A 19,327-nucleotide genomic window follows, 5' to 3' on the forward strand; every position below is an offset into this window, starting at 1 on the left:
CAAAAAATTAAAAACCGACACATAACAATGCATAATTTAAAACACACGACAGTCATACCATTCGAGATGGGGGCAACAGCTCTTTAGCCCCAGGCCTGTCGGAACAGCCAGGTTTTAAGGGCTTTGCGGAAGGCCTGGAGGGTGGTGAGGGTTCGAATCTCCATGGGGAGCTCGTTCCAGAGGGTTGGAGCAGCCACAGAGAAGGCTCTCCTCCGGGTAGTCGCCAGTCGACACTGGCTGGAAGATGGAATTCGGAGGAGGCCTAATCTGTGGGATCTAATCGGTCTAGTGGAGGTGATTGGCAGCAGGCAGTCTCTCAAGTACCCAGGTCCAATACCATGAAGGGCTTTATAAGTGACGACTAGCGCCTTGAAGCGTATCCAAAGACCAATAGGCAGCCAGTGCAGCTCGCGGAGGATAGGTGTTACGTGGGTGAACCGAGGTGCACCCACGATCGCTCGCGCGGCTGCATTCTGGACCAGCTGAAGTCGCCGAATGCTCTTCAAGGGCTGCCCCATGTAGAGCACGTTGCAGTAGTCCAACTTTTGCCGGCCAGCTGATTTTCAGCTCTCTGCCAAGCATGAGAGAGATGCCCATGCATGTGTAAGGGAAGCGCGTATGCACAGGATGTGGGGAACACAGAGGGCGCCCCCCCATGCCCTGCTTTTAGTTCCAGGAGGCTTGAGGGAGGCATGTTAGCTAGGCCCAAAATGGGGCACATGGGGGTTTGCGTGCATGCACAGGGACAGGGAGAGTGCAAGTGTGTGTGTGTGTGTTCACGCATGCGCAGCGGGCAGGGAGCATTGCACGATGGGTGTGTGTGTGCTGTTGCATGCACAATTTTGGCACATGAGGGAAAAAAAGGTTAGGTGAATTCCTATCGGTTTGGACCGCTTCGGCTGAGTAGGTAGTAATTCGGCCAGCCACGCCCCTGAACTGGTCCTATCGGGGGCGCCATAGGCTTTTTTGCTTCTTCACATGCGCAGAAGCATTTTTTTACTGCAGCGCATGGGTGCACAAAGCGCGCACACAAAGCACATTATTCTGAGCGAACCGGCAGTAGCAGAAGCTGGAACCCACCCCTAGTCTAGACAGCCACTTATCTGAAATAGTATACGTTCTCCTGCTTGAGCAGGAGGCTGGACTAGAAGACCTCCAGGGTCCCTTCCAGATCATCCATCCATCCATCCATCCATCCATAAATCAATCAATCAATCCATCCATAAATCAATCCATCCATCCATCCATCCATCCATCCATCCATCCATCCATCCATCCATCCATCCATCCATCCATAAATCAATCCATCCATCCATAAATCAATCCATCCATCCATGGCGCAGTGGTTAAATGCAGCACTGCAGGCTACTTCAGCTGACTGCAGTTCTGCAGTTCAGCTGTTCAAATCTCACCGGCTCAGGGTTGACTCAGCCTTCCATCCTTCCGAGGTGGGTAAAATGAGGACCCGGATTGTTGTGGGGGGCAATATGCTGACTCTGTAAACCGCTTAGAGAGGGCTGAAAGCCTTATGAAGCGGTAGATAAGTCTAACTGCTATTGCTATTGCTATTGCTATTGCTATCCATCCATCCATCCAGAGGTGGGTTCCTACCAGTTCGCACCTATTCGGTAGAACCGGTTCGTCAAATCTACCGAACCGGTTAGAAGAGGTTCCACCAGTGGACCCGGAAAGCAGGCCACACCTACAGAAGAGGTTCCAAAATTTTTTGAAACCCACCACTGGTCCTTGGATTTGATTATTCTACACTCTCATGCTCCTATTTATAAAACTCAGTGCCTCTGTGAAAGGTAAGGATGACTACTGCGTTTGTGGTGCAATCAGAACATTGCCTGTGTTGAAGTTGTTTTAACGCAAACCAAAGATGCCTTTTAAAAAACAAGTTTACATCCTATTCTTATGCATGCCAGCGCTGTGTGTGAGGTCATTTAAGGTGGTTCTGACAAGTGTCGTCGGCATCTTCATATCCGGTCACATGGGTGCAAGCCACTCCCATCTGGTCACATGGGTGGCAAGCCACTCCCACAAAAGAGGCCACACCCACAGAGTAGGTTCGAACAATTTTTGAAACCCACCACTGCATCCATCCATCCATCCATCCATCCGTTCATTCTTTCATTCATTCTATATGCCATCTATCTCAGTGTCAAAGAGTCTCTGGGTGACTTATTAAATCTACCCTGCCGCCAGAATTACGTCCTTCCACTACTCGGAGCACCATGTTTTCTGCCCTGGAAAAGTAGGGACATCTCGAAGGGGGGTGGGGGTCAAAAAAGTCAAGATGGCTGACGTGTCTGCGGAATTGAAGCTCCGCCCATTGTGATGGATACAACAATGAGAAGGCGTTGCACACTTGCGACCCTCTTGACTTTTCCTAACCCTGCAAATGCCTCTTGGGACGGGGGCGGGGGGAGATTTTTCTCAAGGGGGGGCTGGTTTTTCCACTGGGGGGGGTGCGAATCAGACAGACGACAGCCTGTTCCAAAATAGGGGCCTGGGTTTCATGCAAACATACCCCAACTGGTGAATTCCCACTTCATCTCCACGTAGAAATCTTGAGCCTGCAGGAAAAGAAGACAGAAAGAGTTGAGAGGCGGAGTTTAAATGCAGGCCGTCCTCGATTTACGACCACAATCGCTAAGCGAGGCACTTGTTAACTGAGTGTTGTGTCGCTAAGTGAGGCGCTTGTTAAGTGAGCTTTGCCCCATTTTACGACTTCATTTTGCCACGGTTGTTCAGCGAATCACTGCAGTTTTTAAGTTAGACACACGGTTGTTAAGTGAATCAGAGTTTGTTGCAGCAATCACATCTAGAAAGCACACACAGGTAATTGATTCCACAGGATTCATTAACTTCCCTTTATACATACATACATACATACATACATACATACATACATACATACATATATGTTGTGGTCCAGCAGGAGCCGTTGGAGCTGCCACCGGACTCCGACAGCGAGGGGCCCTATGAGTCGGCTCTGGAGGATGTGGAGGACCCTGGACAGGGTTCCAACTCCGAGCAGGGTGCAGAGAGGCTGGTGGGCCACCAGAAGGCGCCTGAGCCTTGGACCAGTGGGGAGGAGACAAGGGAGAGTGATCCAGAAGCCAGCAGTGAGTTGTTCCTGGATGCCCGGCACCGAAGAGCTACTAGGCATCAGAAACAGTTGCGCAAGTACAGGAGGTAATTGCACTCAGCTGGTGGTCATTAGGCTCCTCTCCAGACTATAAAAAGGACTGCTTGTGCACACACCCCTTTTGCAGAAGTCAATGCAGGAACTAATGTCGGAGAACATTATTGTGAGCTTGGCAGGCTGGATTGCTGCCAGGGCTTAACTGTGCTGGATTGCTGCCCAAGCTTGTCTGTGCCAGTTTGCTGCCAAACTGACACAGACTGTTAATTAAATGCCGTAACTTATCTTTGGCTCAGAGTGTGTTGGTGTGGGACGAGGGTGTGTGTGTTTGTGTGTGTGTGTGTGTATGTATGTATGTATGTATGTATGTATGTATGTATGTATGTATATATATATATATATATATATATATATATATATAGGTCTCTAGTTGTTCGGGTTTTCTCCCGCGTAGAATTGGATATGTCTTTGCGACGTTTCGACGAAGTCACATTCGTCATCTTCAGGCTGCTGCTGACTACTTCAGGTTTGGTGTTTCCTCCTGGAAACACCAAACCTGAAGTAGTCAGCAGCAGCCTGAAGATGACGAATGTGACTTCGTCGAAACGTCGCAAAGACATATCCAATTCTACGCGGGAGAAAACCCGAACAACTAGAGACCTACATAGTAACACCCGCGAAAACCTCAGAAAACATATATATATATATATATATATATATATATATATATATATATATATATATATATATATATATATATATATATATATATATATATATATATATATATATATATATATATATATATATATATATATTAGATTTTTACAACCCCTGGTAAGCCCCAATTATGGGAGGAAGCTAACTGCTTCCATCATCTGTCAATCGGCTCGTCACAAGAGTCCATCACGACAGAAACCCAATATGATAACGGGCTGATAACGGATAAGAGCCTGTGGCCTAATGGCTAAGAAGTCTGCCTAGTATGTAATATAGCCCAGGTTCAAATCCCAGTAAGGGTATGGCTAGCTGATGAGAGCTAAATAGCTTGAAATAGATCTATACTAGTCTCCCTTTATTTATTTATCAGCACAAATAAAAACACACACACACACACACACGCACACACATAATACATAAGCATATATACAACTCCCATGCTTCCAACGTGGTAGAGAGTACAAGCGAAACACAGGCAAAGGAGAGAATAGTTTCAGTTTCAGTTCAGAGCAGCAGACTAGTTGAGAGCTCAGCACAGACTCAGAGGTACAGAGCTAAGCCACACTCAGGCTCCTAGCTGTCTCCTTGTTGCTCACACAGCAAATACTGTTTCAGTTTCCAAACAGCCCTCACTGGCTGACTTAGTTGCCATGCCTATTCATTGGCTGACCTTGTTACCCTGTCTCTGCCAGTCATGAAGTCTCATGCACTGACATTTCCCGTTGACTTTGCTTGTCAGAAAGTCGCAGAAAGACCCCGGAATGCTTCAACCGTCATAAATGTAGAGTCAGTTACCAAGCGTCCGACTTTTGATCACGTGACTACGGGGATGCGCCAATGGCCGTAAGGGCAAAAAATGGTCCTAAGTGGCTCTCTCAATGCCGTTGTAACTTGGAACGGTCACTAAATGAAATGTTGTAAGTTGAGGACTGTCTCTACAAGTATCCTCGACTTACAAACATTTTTTCAGTGACTGTTCGAAGTCCTGTAAAAACTGATTTACGACTGTTTTTCACACTTACGGCTGCTGCAGCATCCCCACGGTCCCATGATCAAAATTCAGACACTCGGAAACCGACTTGCATTTATGACAGTTGCAGTGTCCTGGGGGGTCACATGATCCCCCTTTGCCAAGTTTCTGACAAGCAAAGTCAACGGGGAAGCCCAATTCACTTAACAACCGTGTGACTAACTTAACAACTGCGGTGATTCGCTTAACAACCATTCCACTTATTTAACAACTGCATGATTCACTTAACGGCGGCGGCAAGAAAAGTTGCAGAATGGAGCAAAACTCACTTAGATGGTTCACTTAGCGACATAAATGCTGAGCTCCACTCTGGTCGTAAGTCGAGGACTCTATAAGCCCTTCAAGACACATGCTCTATGCTGAATGGGTTAGGGAAGGGAAGGAAACACAATTATTAAAGTTATGAATGGAATTCTCTTGGAGTTTTTATTGAGAATTGGCAGTAAGAAATATTAAGGCTATAAAAAGAAGCTGCCCGAAATCTCATTTCCAATTTCACTTATTTATTAACCTGTTTATTTATTCATCAGTCTTATATTCCGTTGAGTCTCAGATACGACTGGCAAATTCCAAACCCCATCAAGTGTCATTAAAAAGGCCACCGTAAACCTGATAATGATTGAATAAATGAATTCATATTACTAAAATAATCCTTAAATTACGATAGGTGGTTTAATGACAGTTTAAAGTTAAAATAGCCTAGAAAGGATGTGTTGTCCAGGGGTGCCCAATTTTGGCAACTTTAAAACTTGACAGATAATGGAAGCAGTGAGCTTCCTCCCATAATTGGGGCTTACCAGAGGTTGTGACACTAAATACATACCTATTTCCCTGGCTCAGCTGATAAAGGAGGAGAACCTTGTGGCTTAGTGGTTAACACATCTGCCTAAGACGTAATACAGCCCAGGTCCGAATCCCAGCAAGGGTATGGGTAGCTGATGAGAGCTAAATAACTTGAAATAGATCTATACTAGTCTCCTTTTATTTATTTATCAGCACAAATACAACACAAAAATGTAACATACATACATACATACATATAAGGACTACCTGTGGTGTATATATATATATATATATATATATATATATATATATATATATATATATATATATATATATATATATATATATATATATATATATATATATATATATATATATATATATACCACAGATAGTCCTCAACTTACAACAATTTAATGACCACTCAAAGTTACAACGGCAACTAAAAAAAGTGACTTAGGACCATTTTTCATACTTACGACCATTGCGGCATCCCCACCGGCCCATGCTCAAAATCCAGACGGCAAGCCACTGACTCGCACTTACGACGGCCACAGCGTTTCCCAGGCCCACGTGATCTCTTTGGCGACCTCCTTACGAGTCAATGGGGGGGAAGCCCGGTTCACTTAACAACCGGGCTCCTAGCTTAACAAATGCAACGCTTCGCTTAACGACCGTGGCGAGGAAAGCCATAAAATAGAGGTTTTTTTTAAAAAAAAGTTGCTTGGCTCGGTCAGCGACGTGAGTTTTTAGCCCAGCCGTTGGTTCTACGTTGGCGGCTACCTGTACGTTTGAGGTGTATGAGGGGTTTACAAGAGGTTTACAATCTAAGCAAGGACACAGAGGGGAGAAGCCCGTAAGTGGCGAGGAGTGGGGGGGGCACTGACCTTCCGTAGTTTTTCCAACAGGACGGGGATTCCGGCCAACCGTTTGATCGCTCGCTGGTAGTCCCGATAACGCAGCACCAGTTGAACCAGCTCCAGGTCCTGAGTGCCGACCGCCTCCTGCAACACTGAAACCCGTGAAGGGAGAACCATCCGTCACTTAACTACATGGTCCTCGACTTACGGCCATTCGCGTCACGACTTTCGTTACAACGGCGGCGTGGGGGGGAAAAGTGACTCGCAAAGGGGCGCAGGACCGTCGCATCATTCCCCTTTAACCCGCGGGATTAAAACTTCCCTGCGCGGTCACCGGAATGTTCAGGCAGTCCTCGATTTACGACGGTTCGCTTAGTGACCGTTCAAAGCTACCACGGCACTGGGGAAAAAAAGTGACTTACAAGCATTTTTCACGCCGTTGCAGCATCCCCATGGTGACATGATTTTCATTGGGATGCTTGGAAACGGACTCATAGTTATGACGGTCACAGAGTCCTGGGGTCACGTGATTCCCCCCCTCTCCTGACAAGTGAAGTCAATGGAAAAGCCAGATTCACTTAAGAACCGTGCTAATAATTTAACAACTGCAGCGATTCACTTAACGACCACAGCAAGAAAGGTCGTAAAGTGAGGCAAAACTCACTTAACAAATTTCTTAGCAACATCGATTTTGGGCTCAATTGTGGTCATAAGTTGAGGACTGCCTGAACGAACAAATTGGGTGCAATTACACAATATAATGCTTGTGTGATTTTTTGAATGTGTTCTGCATACAGCACATTTTTACAAAGGGTGTGGCTCTGTTTTAGAGTCACAACCTCCATTTTTTACACTTTCCCACCCCTGAATATACAAAGTCAAATTCCTAGGCACATCCCTCCCTCTTTTTTTCCTTCCTTCCTTCCTTCCTTCCTTCCTTCCTTCCTTCCTTCCTTCCTTCCTTCCTTCCTTCTCACTCTCTGTCTCTCCCTTTCTCTGTTAATTTATTAAAATTATTTTGAAAATCTTTTCCAAGCATTCATTCCAATTCCTTTGAAAATAACTTTGGAAATGGTGAACTGAAAATGTTCAGAAGTGGAACTCGACGGTCATCGATCATAACAGTTGTATAAAAACAAACCCATGGGAAGAAATATTTCCTATAAAAGACTTTCAGTTCACCTTTTAGCACAGAATTTTGCTGAAGTCACTAGACACGTAATGGTGTTTCTTAACCTCTGCAACCTTAAGAGGGAAGGACTTCCATTCCCAGAATCCCCCAGCCAGCCTGCTTTAAGAGGGGAGGACTTCCACTCCCAGAATCCCCCAGCCAGCCTGCTTTAAGAGGGGAGGACGTCCACTCCCAGAATCCCCCAGCCAGCCTGCTTTAAGAGGGGAGGACTTCCATTCCCAGAATCCCCCAGCCAGCCTGTTTTAAGAGGGGTGGACTTCCACTCCCAGAATCCCACAGCCAGCATGCTTTAAGAGGGGAGGACTTCCACTCCCAGAATCCCACAGCCAGCATGCTTTAAGAGGGGTGGGCTTCCACTCCCAGAATCCCCCAGCCAGCAGGCTTTAAGAGGGGTGGTCTTCATGCTGGCTGGGGGATTCTGGGAGTGGAAGTCCTCCCCTCTTAAAGCATGCTGGCTGGGGGATTTGCACCTTTGGAACCCCCCCCCAGGGAAGTCTGACATAACTTCAAATGGTCGTAGGTCGAGGACCACCTGTGTATCCTGTAGCATGCTGCAGTTGAGAAAATCTTTTTCTGCTCAGCTCCGCTTTCCACCTGCCGAGGAGAGAAATGGTAACACACCTGTCCAGCCAGACCGATTCTCTTTGGCCACATCTGCACCGTGCCGCAAGAGAATCCGCGCACACTCCAGGTGGCCCAGGGTGGTGGCCAGGTGCAAGGGAGTCCGCCCTCGAGGGTCCACCTCTTCCACATCCACCTGCCAGGGAAAAAAGGAGGTGTTTTATATTGCCAAGATTATAAAAAAGATGTTTCTAGAATGAGTGCAGAGAAGAGCAAGAAAGGTGAGGAGGGGATGATTGGAGGCTCAAACACACGAAGAACGGTTGCAGGAACTGGGGATGTCTAGTTTAATGAAAAGAAGGACCAGGGGAGACATGATAGCATCTTCCAACATCTCAGGGGCTGCCCCAAAGAAGAGGGAGTCAAGCTATTCTCCAAGGCACCTGAGGGCAGAACAAGAAGCAATGGGTGGAAATTAATCAAGGAGAGAAGCAACTTAGAACGGTGGAGAAATTTCCTGACAGTGAGAACAATTAATCAGTGGAAGAGAAGTTGCCTCCAGAAGTTATGAATGTCCCAACACTGGAAGTCTTTAAGAAGATGCTGGAGAGCCATTTGTCTGAAACGGTATAGGGTCTCCTGCCTAGGCAGGGGGTTGGGCTAGGAAGACCTCCAAGGTCCCTTCCAACTCTGTTGACACCTGGCTGTCACTAGTGAATTCTAGGAATTCTAAGTCCACCCATCTTAAAGCATGTTGGCTGGGGGATTCTGGGACTGGAAGCCCACCCCTCTTAAAGGATGCTGGCTGGGGGATTCTGGGAGTGGAAGTCCTCCCCTCTTAAAGGATGCTGGCTGGGGGATTCTGGGAGTGGAAGCCCACCCCTCTTAAAGCACGATAGCTGGGGGATTCTGGGAGTGGAAGCCCACCCCTCTTTAAGCCTGCTGGCTGGGGGATTCTGGGAGTGGAAGCCCATCCCTCTTAAAGCAGGCTGGCTGGGGGATTCTGGGAGTGGAAGTCCACCCCTCTTAAAGGATGCTGGCTGGGGGATTCTGGGACTGGAAGCCCACTCCTCTTAAAGGATGCTGGCTGGGGGATTCTGGCAGTGGAAGCCCATCCCTCTTAAAGCCTGCTGGCTGGGGGATTCTGGGACTGGAAGTCCACCCCTCTTAAAGCATGCTGGCTGGGGGATTCTGGGACTGGAAGTCCACCCCTCTTAAAGGATGCTGGCTGGGGGATTCTGGGACTGGAAGTCCACCCCTCTTTAAGCCTGCTGGCTGGCGGATTCTGGGAGTGGAAGCCCACCCCTCTTAAAGCAGGCTGGCTGGGGGATTGTGGGAGTGGAAGCCCACCTCTCTTAAAACATGCTGGCTGGGGGATTCTGGGAGTGGAAGTCCACCCCTCTTAAAACATGCTGGCTGGGGGATTCTGGGAGAGGAAGCCCACCCCTCTTAAAGTCTGCTGGCTGGGGGATTCTGGGAGTGGAAGTCCACCCCTCTTAAAGCCTGCTGGCTGGGGGATTCTGGGACTGGAAGCCCACCCCTCTTAAAGCCTGCTGGCTGGGGGATTCTGGGACTGGAAGTCCACCCCTCTTAAAGCCTGCTGGCTGGGGGATTCTGGGACTGGAAGCCCACCCCTCTTAAAGCCTGCTGGCTGGGGGATTCTGGGACTGGAAGTCCACCCCTCTTAAAGCCTGCTGGCTGGGGGATTCTGGGACTGGAAGCCCACCCCTCTTAAAGTCTGCTGGCTGGGGGATTCTGGGAGTGGAAGCCCACCCCTCTTAAAGCCTGCTGGCTGGGGGATTCTGGGACTGGAAGTCCACCCCTCTTAAAGCAGGCTGGCTGGGGGATTCTGGGAGAGGAAGTCCTCCCCTCTTAAAGCAGGCTGGCTCAGAAACAGGGCCAGTGTCGACACAAATTCTCTGGGGGCCTCCGTGTAAGAGGCGAGAATAATTTCATTGCCAACGTTCCCCAGGGGGGTTCTTAGAGTCCTCTGTTCTTCCAGCAGCTGAGTGTTAATTGCAAATAAGCGGAACTAACATTTCTCAGTGCAGCAGGAAAACAAGTGGCAAAGGGTGGTTTTTTTTTCCTTTTTGGTGGGGGGGAAGGGGAGGGAGGCCCAGCAGACAGATCTACAGAGGGATCAGCAGCAAAAAACCAAACCGCTCCCACTTCCTCCTCTTTGAGAGTGTGAGCAATTCTTGTTTATAAAGCCAGCCCTTCCTATTCTACTGTCTAATGCAGTGTTTCTCAACCTTGTCAACTTGAAGATGTCCGGACTTCAACTCCCAGAATTCCCCAGCCAGCATTCGCTGGCTGGGGAATTCTGGGAGTTGAAGTCCGGACATCTTCAAGTTGACAAGGTTGAGAAACACTGGACTCTAATGTGATTATGGATGGCTGCAGTCAATCCGATTGTTGGACTGGATTGCATACAATGATTCTCCTGGTTGGGTCTTCTCCTCCTTCCATGAGGTCATGCCAGAGGGGTCTTCTGTGGTGCTCCTTCCTGGTGGGACCCAATCCTCACACCTTTCCTCTTGTGGCCCCCACCTTCTGGGCATCGTGGCCTCTAATGGCTGAACAGCAGTAACTGCGAAAAGGATGGGCAGGTTAAGAGAGTCGGAAGGGGCCTTCTAGGTCATCTAGTCCAACCCCCTGCTCAAGCAGGAGAGCCCACACCATTTCTGACCGATGGCAGTCCAGTCTTTTCTTGAAAGCCTCCAGGGATGGAGCTCTCACAACTTCTGAAGGCAACTTAATTGATTGTTCTCAGTTTCAGGAAATTCCTCCTTATTTCCAGGTTGAATCTCTCCTTGGTCAGTTTCCATCCATTCTTCCTTGTCTGGCCTTTGGGGGCTTTGGGAAATAGCTTGACCCCCTCCTCTCTCTGGAAGGATCTTGGAGTCCTACTGGACAAGCATTTAAATAGGAGCCAGCCGTGTGCAGCAGCTGCCAAAAAAGCCAACACAGTTCTAGGCTGCATCAACAGAGGGAGAGAATCAAGATCAGGTGAAGGGTTAATACCACTTTACAAGGCCTTGGGAAGGCCACATTTGGAACACGGCATTCGGTTTTGGTGACCACGATATAGAAAAGATGTGGAGACTCTAGAAAGAGGGCAGAGAAGAGCAACGAAGAGGATTAGGGGACTGGAAACTAAAACATATGAGGAACGGTTGCAGGAACTGGGTATGTCTAGTTAAATGAAGAGAAGGACTAGGGGAGACATGATAGCAGTCTTCCAATATCTCAGGGGTTGCCCCAAAGAAGAGGGAGTCAAACTATTCTCCAAGGCACCTGAGGGCAGGACAAGAAGCAATGGGTGGAAATTAATCAAGGACAGAAGCAACTTAGAAATAAGGAGAAATTTCCTGACGGTTAGAACAATCAATCAGTGGAACAGAAGTTGCCTCCAGAAGTTGTAAATGCCCCAACACTGGAAGTCTTTAAGAAGATGTTGGATAGCCATTTGTCTGAAGTGTTTCCTGCCTAAGTGGAGGGTTGGACTAGAAGACCTCCAAGGTCCCTTCCAACTCAACTGTTCTATATTCTGATCAGGTGAAGGAAGCTCCAATTCTGTCAATTTTTGACAAGTCCCTTAAAAGGGATCTTTATTCCCCAGCCTTGTTTACCCCAGGATGATAAACTGGCTAGATAAGATTATCTGATGGTTTCTTCTGCTCCCTCCATTCTTGGTTTTTTAACTGTTTATTATATCTGTTTACTTTGATCTGTTTTATTTGTTTTTGATTGTTTTACGACTACTGTGGAGTTTGCAATTGTTGTTGGGTCATGAGTCACATACCTGTGAGACAGGTGGCTCTTTTTTCACACTTACGACCATTGCCGTATCCCCATGGTCCCGGGATCGAAATCCCAACGCTTGGAATTCGGACACTTGGCAACTGACTCGTATTTATGACGGTTGCCGCGTCAATAGGGTTCCATGATCCCCTTTTGCGATCTCCTGGCATGCAAAGTCAAGGGGGAAGCCACTTAACAACCAGGCGACTAGCTTAATGACTGCAGTGATTCACTTAATGACAGAGGCAAGCAAGGTTGTAAAATGGGGCAAAGCTCACTTAACAAATGTCTCGCTTAGCGGCAGATATTTTGGGCTCAATCGGGGTCCTACGTTGTGGACTCTCTGTATGCAATTAGCAAAAGAGCCACACACACCCCAACCCAGCTGGTTCCTGGATTTCTAGTCTAGGTCACACACCTGGGATCTCTTAGTGGTCTCCCATCCACAGATCCAATGCCACTGAGCCTTTTGCGGTCAGCAAAGATGCCAATACTGGGTGATAAAAGCAAGGGGAACCATCCAGGCTGGCCACTGAACTTGGCAATGGTCAGTGGTCTGGACTCCAAACTCCATGGGGCTGATCCTGACTGCACAATCCTAAGACAGAAGGTGCAAAAACAGACAATCCAGCACAGATCTGTAACTTCCTACGAAATAAACACCTTCAGAAACATCTGTCTGTCTGGGAAGGGAGGGAGGGAGGAAGGAAGGAGGGAAGGAAGGAAGGAAGGAAGGAGAAAAGGAAGAAAAGAGGAAGAATGGGGAAGGAGATGGGAATGAGAGGGAGGGAGGAAGAAAAAGGGGGAGGGAGGAGAAGGAAGGAAGAAGGAAGGAAGGATATCAATGACTGAGGGAGGAAGGAGAAAGAAGGAAGAAAGAAGGAAGGAAGGAAATCAATGACTGAGGGAGAAAGGAGAAGGAAGGAAGAAGGAAGGAAGGAAGGAAGGAAGGAAGGAAGGAAGGAAGGAAGGAAGGAAGGAAGGAAATCAATGACTGAGGGAGGAAGGAGAAGGAAGAAAGAAGGAAGGAAGGAATGAGGAAGGAAGGAAGGAAGGAAATCAATGACTGGGGGAGGAAGGAGAAGGAAGAAAGAAAGAAGGAAGGAAGGAAGGAAGGAAGGAAGGAAGGAAGGAAATCAATGACTGGGGGAGAAAGGAGAAGGAAGGAAGGAAGAAAGAAAGAAAGAAAGAAAGAAGGAAGGAAGGAAGGAAGGAAGGAAGAAGGAAGGAAGGAAGAAGGAAGGAAGGAAGGAAGGAAGGAAATCAATGACTGGGGGAGGAAGGAGAAGAGAGGAAGAAAGAAGGAAGGAAGAAGGGAGGAAGGAAGGAAATCAATGACTGGGGGAGGAAGGAGAAGGAAGAAAGAAAGAAGGAAAGAAGGAAAGAAGGAAAGAAGAAAAGAAGGAAAGAAGGAAAGAAAGAAATCAATGACTGAGGGAGGAAGAAGGAAGGAAGGAGTTAGGAAGAATGGGGAAGGAGATGGGAATGAGAAGGAGGGAGGGAGGAAGGAAGGAAGAAAGACAGAAAGACAGTCAGAAAGAAAGAAAGAAAGAAAGAAAGAAAGAAAGAAAGAAAGAAAGAAAGAAAGAAAGAAAGAAAGAAAGAATCTTAATGGGCCCTGGGACCCGCCAGACTTCACATAATTGGAGCCAAAGTGTAGAACCCCGTGGCTGCCCCCCTCACCCCCCCCCTCGCTTCTCCTTCAATATTTGTTGTGGTGGTGACGGCTGTACTTTTTCACATGCTTGTGACAAAACATCTTCACACAGCCTCCGTCGTGCCATTCTGCATTTCAGGCACGTTCGTCGCAATTGTGACTCTCCCAAACCCCTAAAAGAAGAGCCACAAACACAACACAACACACACACACACACACACACACACGACTGCCTGGACTTTCCCCCAAGGCAAATATGATCCGTGTGAATCCAGGATGTTCTCTGTTGACACACAACTGCCCTGGCCAAAGCGGGCATGGCACATCCTCGTACAACACGGATAAATCACACACAGACACACACACACACACACACACACACACACACACACAGCAAAAGCAGAGGCAAGCAGGAAGCCAGGCATCTTATAAGAGACACCGGTTGGGGTTTCATATCCTGGATGACCCCGGGCTCGGAATCTGGCATTGTGGGAAAAGGGATCCCAAGAGATCATCCACTGGGTAATCTGTTTTCCCCTCCCAGCAGTGAGATGAGCCCAGGGAAACAACAATTGTGTGAATTGCCTTATGGGAAGTCAACCCCAGCATATCTGCAGGTCACGTGGGGGGGGGGGATGCGTTACATGGACCGGAACTCAGCTCCGGTCAACAAGGAATCACGTTGGCGCTAGTCCTCTTGATCTAACACCTACATTTTTCGATTCACGCACAGGCAGTCCCATAATTGAGGCTGGAATGTCCATTGGTTGTTAAGTGAGGCGGGCCTGATTTTACCATCCTTTCGGCCCCCGATTAGTAAGTGAATCGCTGCAGTCGTTAAGCGAGTCACATGGTCGCTAAGCAAATCCGGCCATCTGGGAAGGGCACAAAAGGCAAACACACAAAACCCCGGAATGCTGCAAGCATCATGAATACACAATGGATGCCGATTGCCTGAATTTTGATCCTGTAACCATGAGGATGCTGCCGCGGTCGTAAGTGAGAGGAATGGCCATTGTAGTGCCGTTGTAACTTGAACTAAACTGGTCGTACGTTGAAGATTACCTATACTGTATAAATCCAGGGCTGGGTTTGCACGGATGAGCTCCACAATGGTGCTCTGAAGGTCTAACAACCTTGGCTCATCCTGGGTTCATCGTGGTTTGTTGAAACATGGCTTGCCAAGTAAACCAGGATTTCCAGACTGTAAGGAAGGGACACCCCATCCAACGATGGGCAATGCCATCACAGCTGAATGGAAGGAGATGGCTCCCCATTCTGACTTCAGACCGTTTTTCGGCTTCCCACCTTCCGTTCCTCGCAGGTATACTGCAGCTAAACATGGAGGCTCGATCTTTAGACAACACAGTCAGCCCCAATGCTGACAGGCCTGGCCTTCACTTGGGTGACCATTGGGAAATCGAATAAATATATATCACGAACAAATAAATAAAGCGTTTTACTATATATATAAGATGCAATACAGCCCAGGTTCGAATCCCAGTAAGGGTATGGCTAGCTGATGAGAGCTAAATAGCTTGAAATAGATCTATACTAGGCTCCATTTATTTATTTATCAGCACAAATAAAACATATATATATATGTGTGTGTGTGTGTGTGTGTGTGTATATACACACGCACACGCACACACACATATACATACATACATATATATATATATATACACACACACAAACACATATACACATATACACATACATACAAATACAACATACATATATATATATATATATATATGTTTTTTATTTGTGCTGATAAATAAATAAAGGAAGACTAGTATAGATCTATTTCAAGCTATTTAGCTCTCATCAGCTAGCCATATCCTTACTGGGATTCGAATATATATATACACACACATACATACATATACATATACATATATATATAGGAAGCCTTGACTTATAACCAGAACGGAGTCCCCCAGCCCCCAATTTCTATTGCTAAGTGGGACAGTTCAGTTTTGCCTCATCTGATGACCGTCCTTGCCACAGTCCTTAAGGCAGTCGCTGCAGTTGTTAAGTGAGTCAGACCGTTGCTAAGTGAGTTTGGCTCAGCGGAAGGTCGCGTACGGGGATCGCAATGCAAACCGTCATCAGCGCGAGTCCATTGCCGAGCATTCCCGAATCCTGAATCACGTGACCGTGGGGGGGGTTGGGGTTGCGGCAACGGTCGTAAGTGTGGAGAAACGGTCGCAAGTCGCTTTTTGGGGTGCCTTTGTAATTTTAAACGGTCGTTAAATGAACTGTTGTAAAACCGAGGACTCCCTGTAAAAAAAGGTTTGGCAAAGCCTTTGCTAGGAAGGACAGGAAACCTCACAGGGGGTCTCCGAAGGCTATCAATCAAACAGAGTAGAGCTGGAAGGGACCTTGGAGATCATCTAGTCCAACCCCCCTGCTCAAGGAGGAGAACCTTCTACTATTTTAAACAGGGGGCTGTCCAGCCTCTTCTTAAAAGTCCTCCAGTGATCAACCCGTCAGCTCTTGATCAATGGGGATAGACTGTTCTTGGATAGGGGTCTTTGAAGCCAACAACAGCCACACTGGGAAACACAACTTACGACCCCCCCCCAATAAAGCCCACAATTTAGGTTGCTAAGTGAGACATTCGCTCAGCGGGCTTTGCCCCCGTTTTGTGACTTTCCCTCCCACGTGTCTAAGGGCGTCGCTGCCGATGTTAAACGAGGACCACGGTCATTAAGCAGATCCAGCTCCCCCCCGACTCTGCTCGCCTGAAGGTCGCAAAAGAGGATCCCGTGACCTCCCCCCCTCCCCCCCAAGACATGGCAACCGTCATAGGTGCGAGTCAGCGGCCGAGTGTCTGAATTCTGATCACGCGACCACGGGGAGGCTGCAACGGTCGTTAAGTGTGAACCATGGTCCTAAGTCTCTTTCCCCCCGCGCTCGTTGCCATTTTGAATGGCCGTTAGGTGAACCGTTGTAAGACGAGGACCACCAGCTTTAGTGGTCTGGACCGCTGACATGGGAGAGGGAGAAAGAAGTGGACATCTGGACCAGTGAAGCCAGATGTTAAGGATGCTCCAGCATCCTTAACATCCTCCTTCCTCCCCCCAACCCAAAGAACCCATTGTTTTAAGGGGGGGGGGTCGATCTTAAATTCCCCTGGAGTTCCAGCTGCCCACCTGGGGGGTATTTTTTAGGGGGGGAGGCAGTCCAGAGAGGGAAGGGAAGGGCAGTTGCTGGACAAGGAAGGAACTGGGGGCAGAGCAGGAAGGGGGGGGCTGCTGCCCAAGGGCCCGAGTGGTTGGACTAGATGATCTCCAAGGTCCCTTTCCAACCATTTGCAGGTGACGTGGGGAGGGGAGGGGGAAACAGAGATGCTAGAGATGCTGGAAAAAGGTGCGGCTGCCTCCCCCACCCAGAAGATGCTTGAACAAAAAGGGTCCTTTGCAGGGCGAGCGCAGGGCAGGGGTCGCGGCGACCCCCACCCGCTTTAGGAGGGAGGGGAAATCCCCGCTGCCTCGCCCTCCGGATGCCTCCGCAAACAGCCCCCCCCCCCCCAGCATCGCGGCCCTGCCTCATGGTCCTTGGAGTGCGGCGGAGGCCGCGTCCTGCAACGCCCTCTCTCTTTCTCGCTCTCCGCGGACCCCGGCCCGTCAAAGCCCCCCGACCCACCTGCTGTCCGCCGCAGCTGAGCATCCTCTCCAGCTCGGCGGGGCGATCGTGCCAGACCAGCGCGTGGAGCGGGTAGCGGCTCTCGGCGCCCTTGCTGGCACGGGGAGAGGTGGCCAGCATCCTCCTGGCACCGGGGCGAGGGGCTGGCGGGGGCTGCAGCCGCATGGGCGCCGCGGGCCCTGGAGCTGCTGGCACGCCGGCAGAGGAGGAGGAGGAGGAGGAGGAGGGGAAGGAGGAAGAGGCGGAGGAAAAAGGAGGAGGGGGGGAGGTGGAAGAGGAGGAGGAGGAGGAGAGAGAAGAGGAGGAGAAAGAGAAGAGGATGGAGGAGGAGGAGGAAGGTGGAACAAGGAGGAGGGAGAGAGAAGAAGAAAAAGGAGGAGAAGAAAGAAGAGGAAGAAGGAGGAAGGTGGAAGAGGAGGAGGAGAAAGAAGAGGAGGAGGAGAAGAGGAAGAAGAAGGTGGAAGAGGAGGAGGAGGAAAAAGGAGGAGGAAGAGGAAGGTGAAAGAGGAGGGGGAGCCGCCCCCGCCGCGGCACACAAAGGGGGTCGCGTGGCTAGGGTCTCCCCGGCTCCCTCCACGCGCCGCTTCAGCGGGGAACCATGGAACTTGCAGTCGCCGCGGGCACCACCCTCTCCGCCCGTTCCCGCGAGAGAAAGCACCCACCCACCCACCCCACGGGCACCGCCCGTCCCCGCCTTCGTGGGAATGGGGGCTGTTGGCAGGAGGAGGCGCCGCGCCCGCGTGCGCCGAGTTGCAAAAGCGAGGCTCTGTCGTCCCACCTGTGCGGCGGCGCTTCTTGGGCGTCTCTCTTCTTTCGGGGGGGTGGGTGGGAGGAAGGTCTGCGGGGGTCCCTCTCTGATCACCGGAGGCTTTGCGTGGTGGTGGTGCTGGGGGGGGGGGTTTGAAGACGGCCGGAAGTGGAGCTGGAGCGATGGCAGAGAGTGGGGGGGTGGGCGGCATCCATCTCTGGCCTGGTGTGCCCCCAGGTGGGTCCTGGCATCCCCCCCCAAGCCCCCTCCGCTTCTGCCCTTTGCAGAAAACCCCCTGCAAGGCTGCTCATCTTTGTTTGCAAGGCACCAGCTGGGTGCGGCCCCCACCCACCCTTGGCCATGGCTGCTGCCACGCTGGTTGCTCACCAGGGTTTGATATGGTATAAGGGAGTTTTGCTGAGGCTTAGGGGTATCACCCCCCCCCCCAAAAAAACCCTGAGCATTTGGTTCAGGTAGCCAACCAGAGGGGGCTGGGATTTCTAGGCTCAGCCAGCAGCTGGGTGGTCCTTAAAGGGGAAAAGAGGAGTGGTGGGTCAGGAGGGAACCCCTGGCATCGCTGTGCCAGGAGAACTTCCCTGGGGAATTGTCATCCCTGCAAGGACCCCATTGGTGGGGTGTGTTTTTTTCTTCCATTTTATGAGTTGTTTTCTTTCTTCTGATCCTTTTCATCCCGGAGAGTCATTTTTAGCACCTTTATAATTAAGAAAAATGTGCATTGAAAAGGGGAAAAATTAAATCTCTCTCTCTCTTTTTTTTTAAGACAGCAGAACAGTCCTGGGCTTCGTTTAGTGACTGAATTTGCAACTGGGCTGATGACTTGTTTTCACACTTAGGACAGTTCCAGCATCCCCATGGTATATGGGATCAAAATTTGGGTGCTGGGCAATTGACTCATACTTATGACCGTTGCAGTGTCCCCGGGGTCACGTGATCCCCACTTGTGACCTTCCTAGCTGGTTAAAGTCAAAACCAGATTTGCTTAATGACTGCCTGATCCGCTTAACAGCTGAAGCGGCACAAGTGGTCACAAAATGGGACACTGCTCACTTGGCAGCTGTCCTGCTTAGTAACGGAGACGTGGTGCTCCGTTGTTTTCATAAGTCAAGCATCATCCATGGGTTGTTACTTCCGATCCATTCCAACTTC

At 49.3% G+C, this 19,327-nt stretch overlaps 1 protein-coding gene across 1 annotated transcript; it reads right to left on the reverse strand.

Moving 5' to 3' along the window:
• Positions 1 to 2,533: 2,533 nt before the first annotated feature.
• Positions 2,534 to 17,761, reverse strand: ANKRD13B (ankyrin repeat domain 13B; the record flags this gene model as incomplete). The annotated part of the gene is given in 4 exon segments (XM_087702859.1): positions 2,534 to 2,579; positions 6,572 to 6,696; positions 8,358 to 8,493; positions 17,413 to 17,761. Coding segments are annotated over 4 exon segments (472 nt in total), but the record flags the coding sequence as incomplete, so codon positions are not given.
• Between the last annotated feature and the right edge of the window lie 1,566 nt (positions 17,762 to 19,327).

The sequence above is a fragment of the Thamnophis sirtalis genome, unplaced genomic scaffold, assembly GCF_051295495.1.
Source record: "Thamnophis sirtalis isolate CommonGarterSnake01/CBP01778 unplaced genomic scaffold, rThaSir2_p1.2 scaffold_17, whole genome shotgun sequence".
Lineage (NCBI taxonomy): Eukaryota > Metazoa > Chordata > Lepidosauria > Squamata > Natricidae > Thamnophis > Thamnophis sirtalis.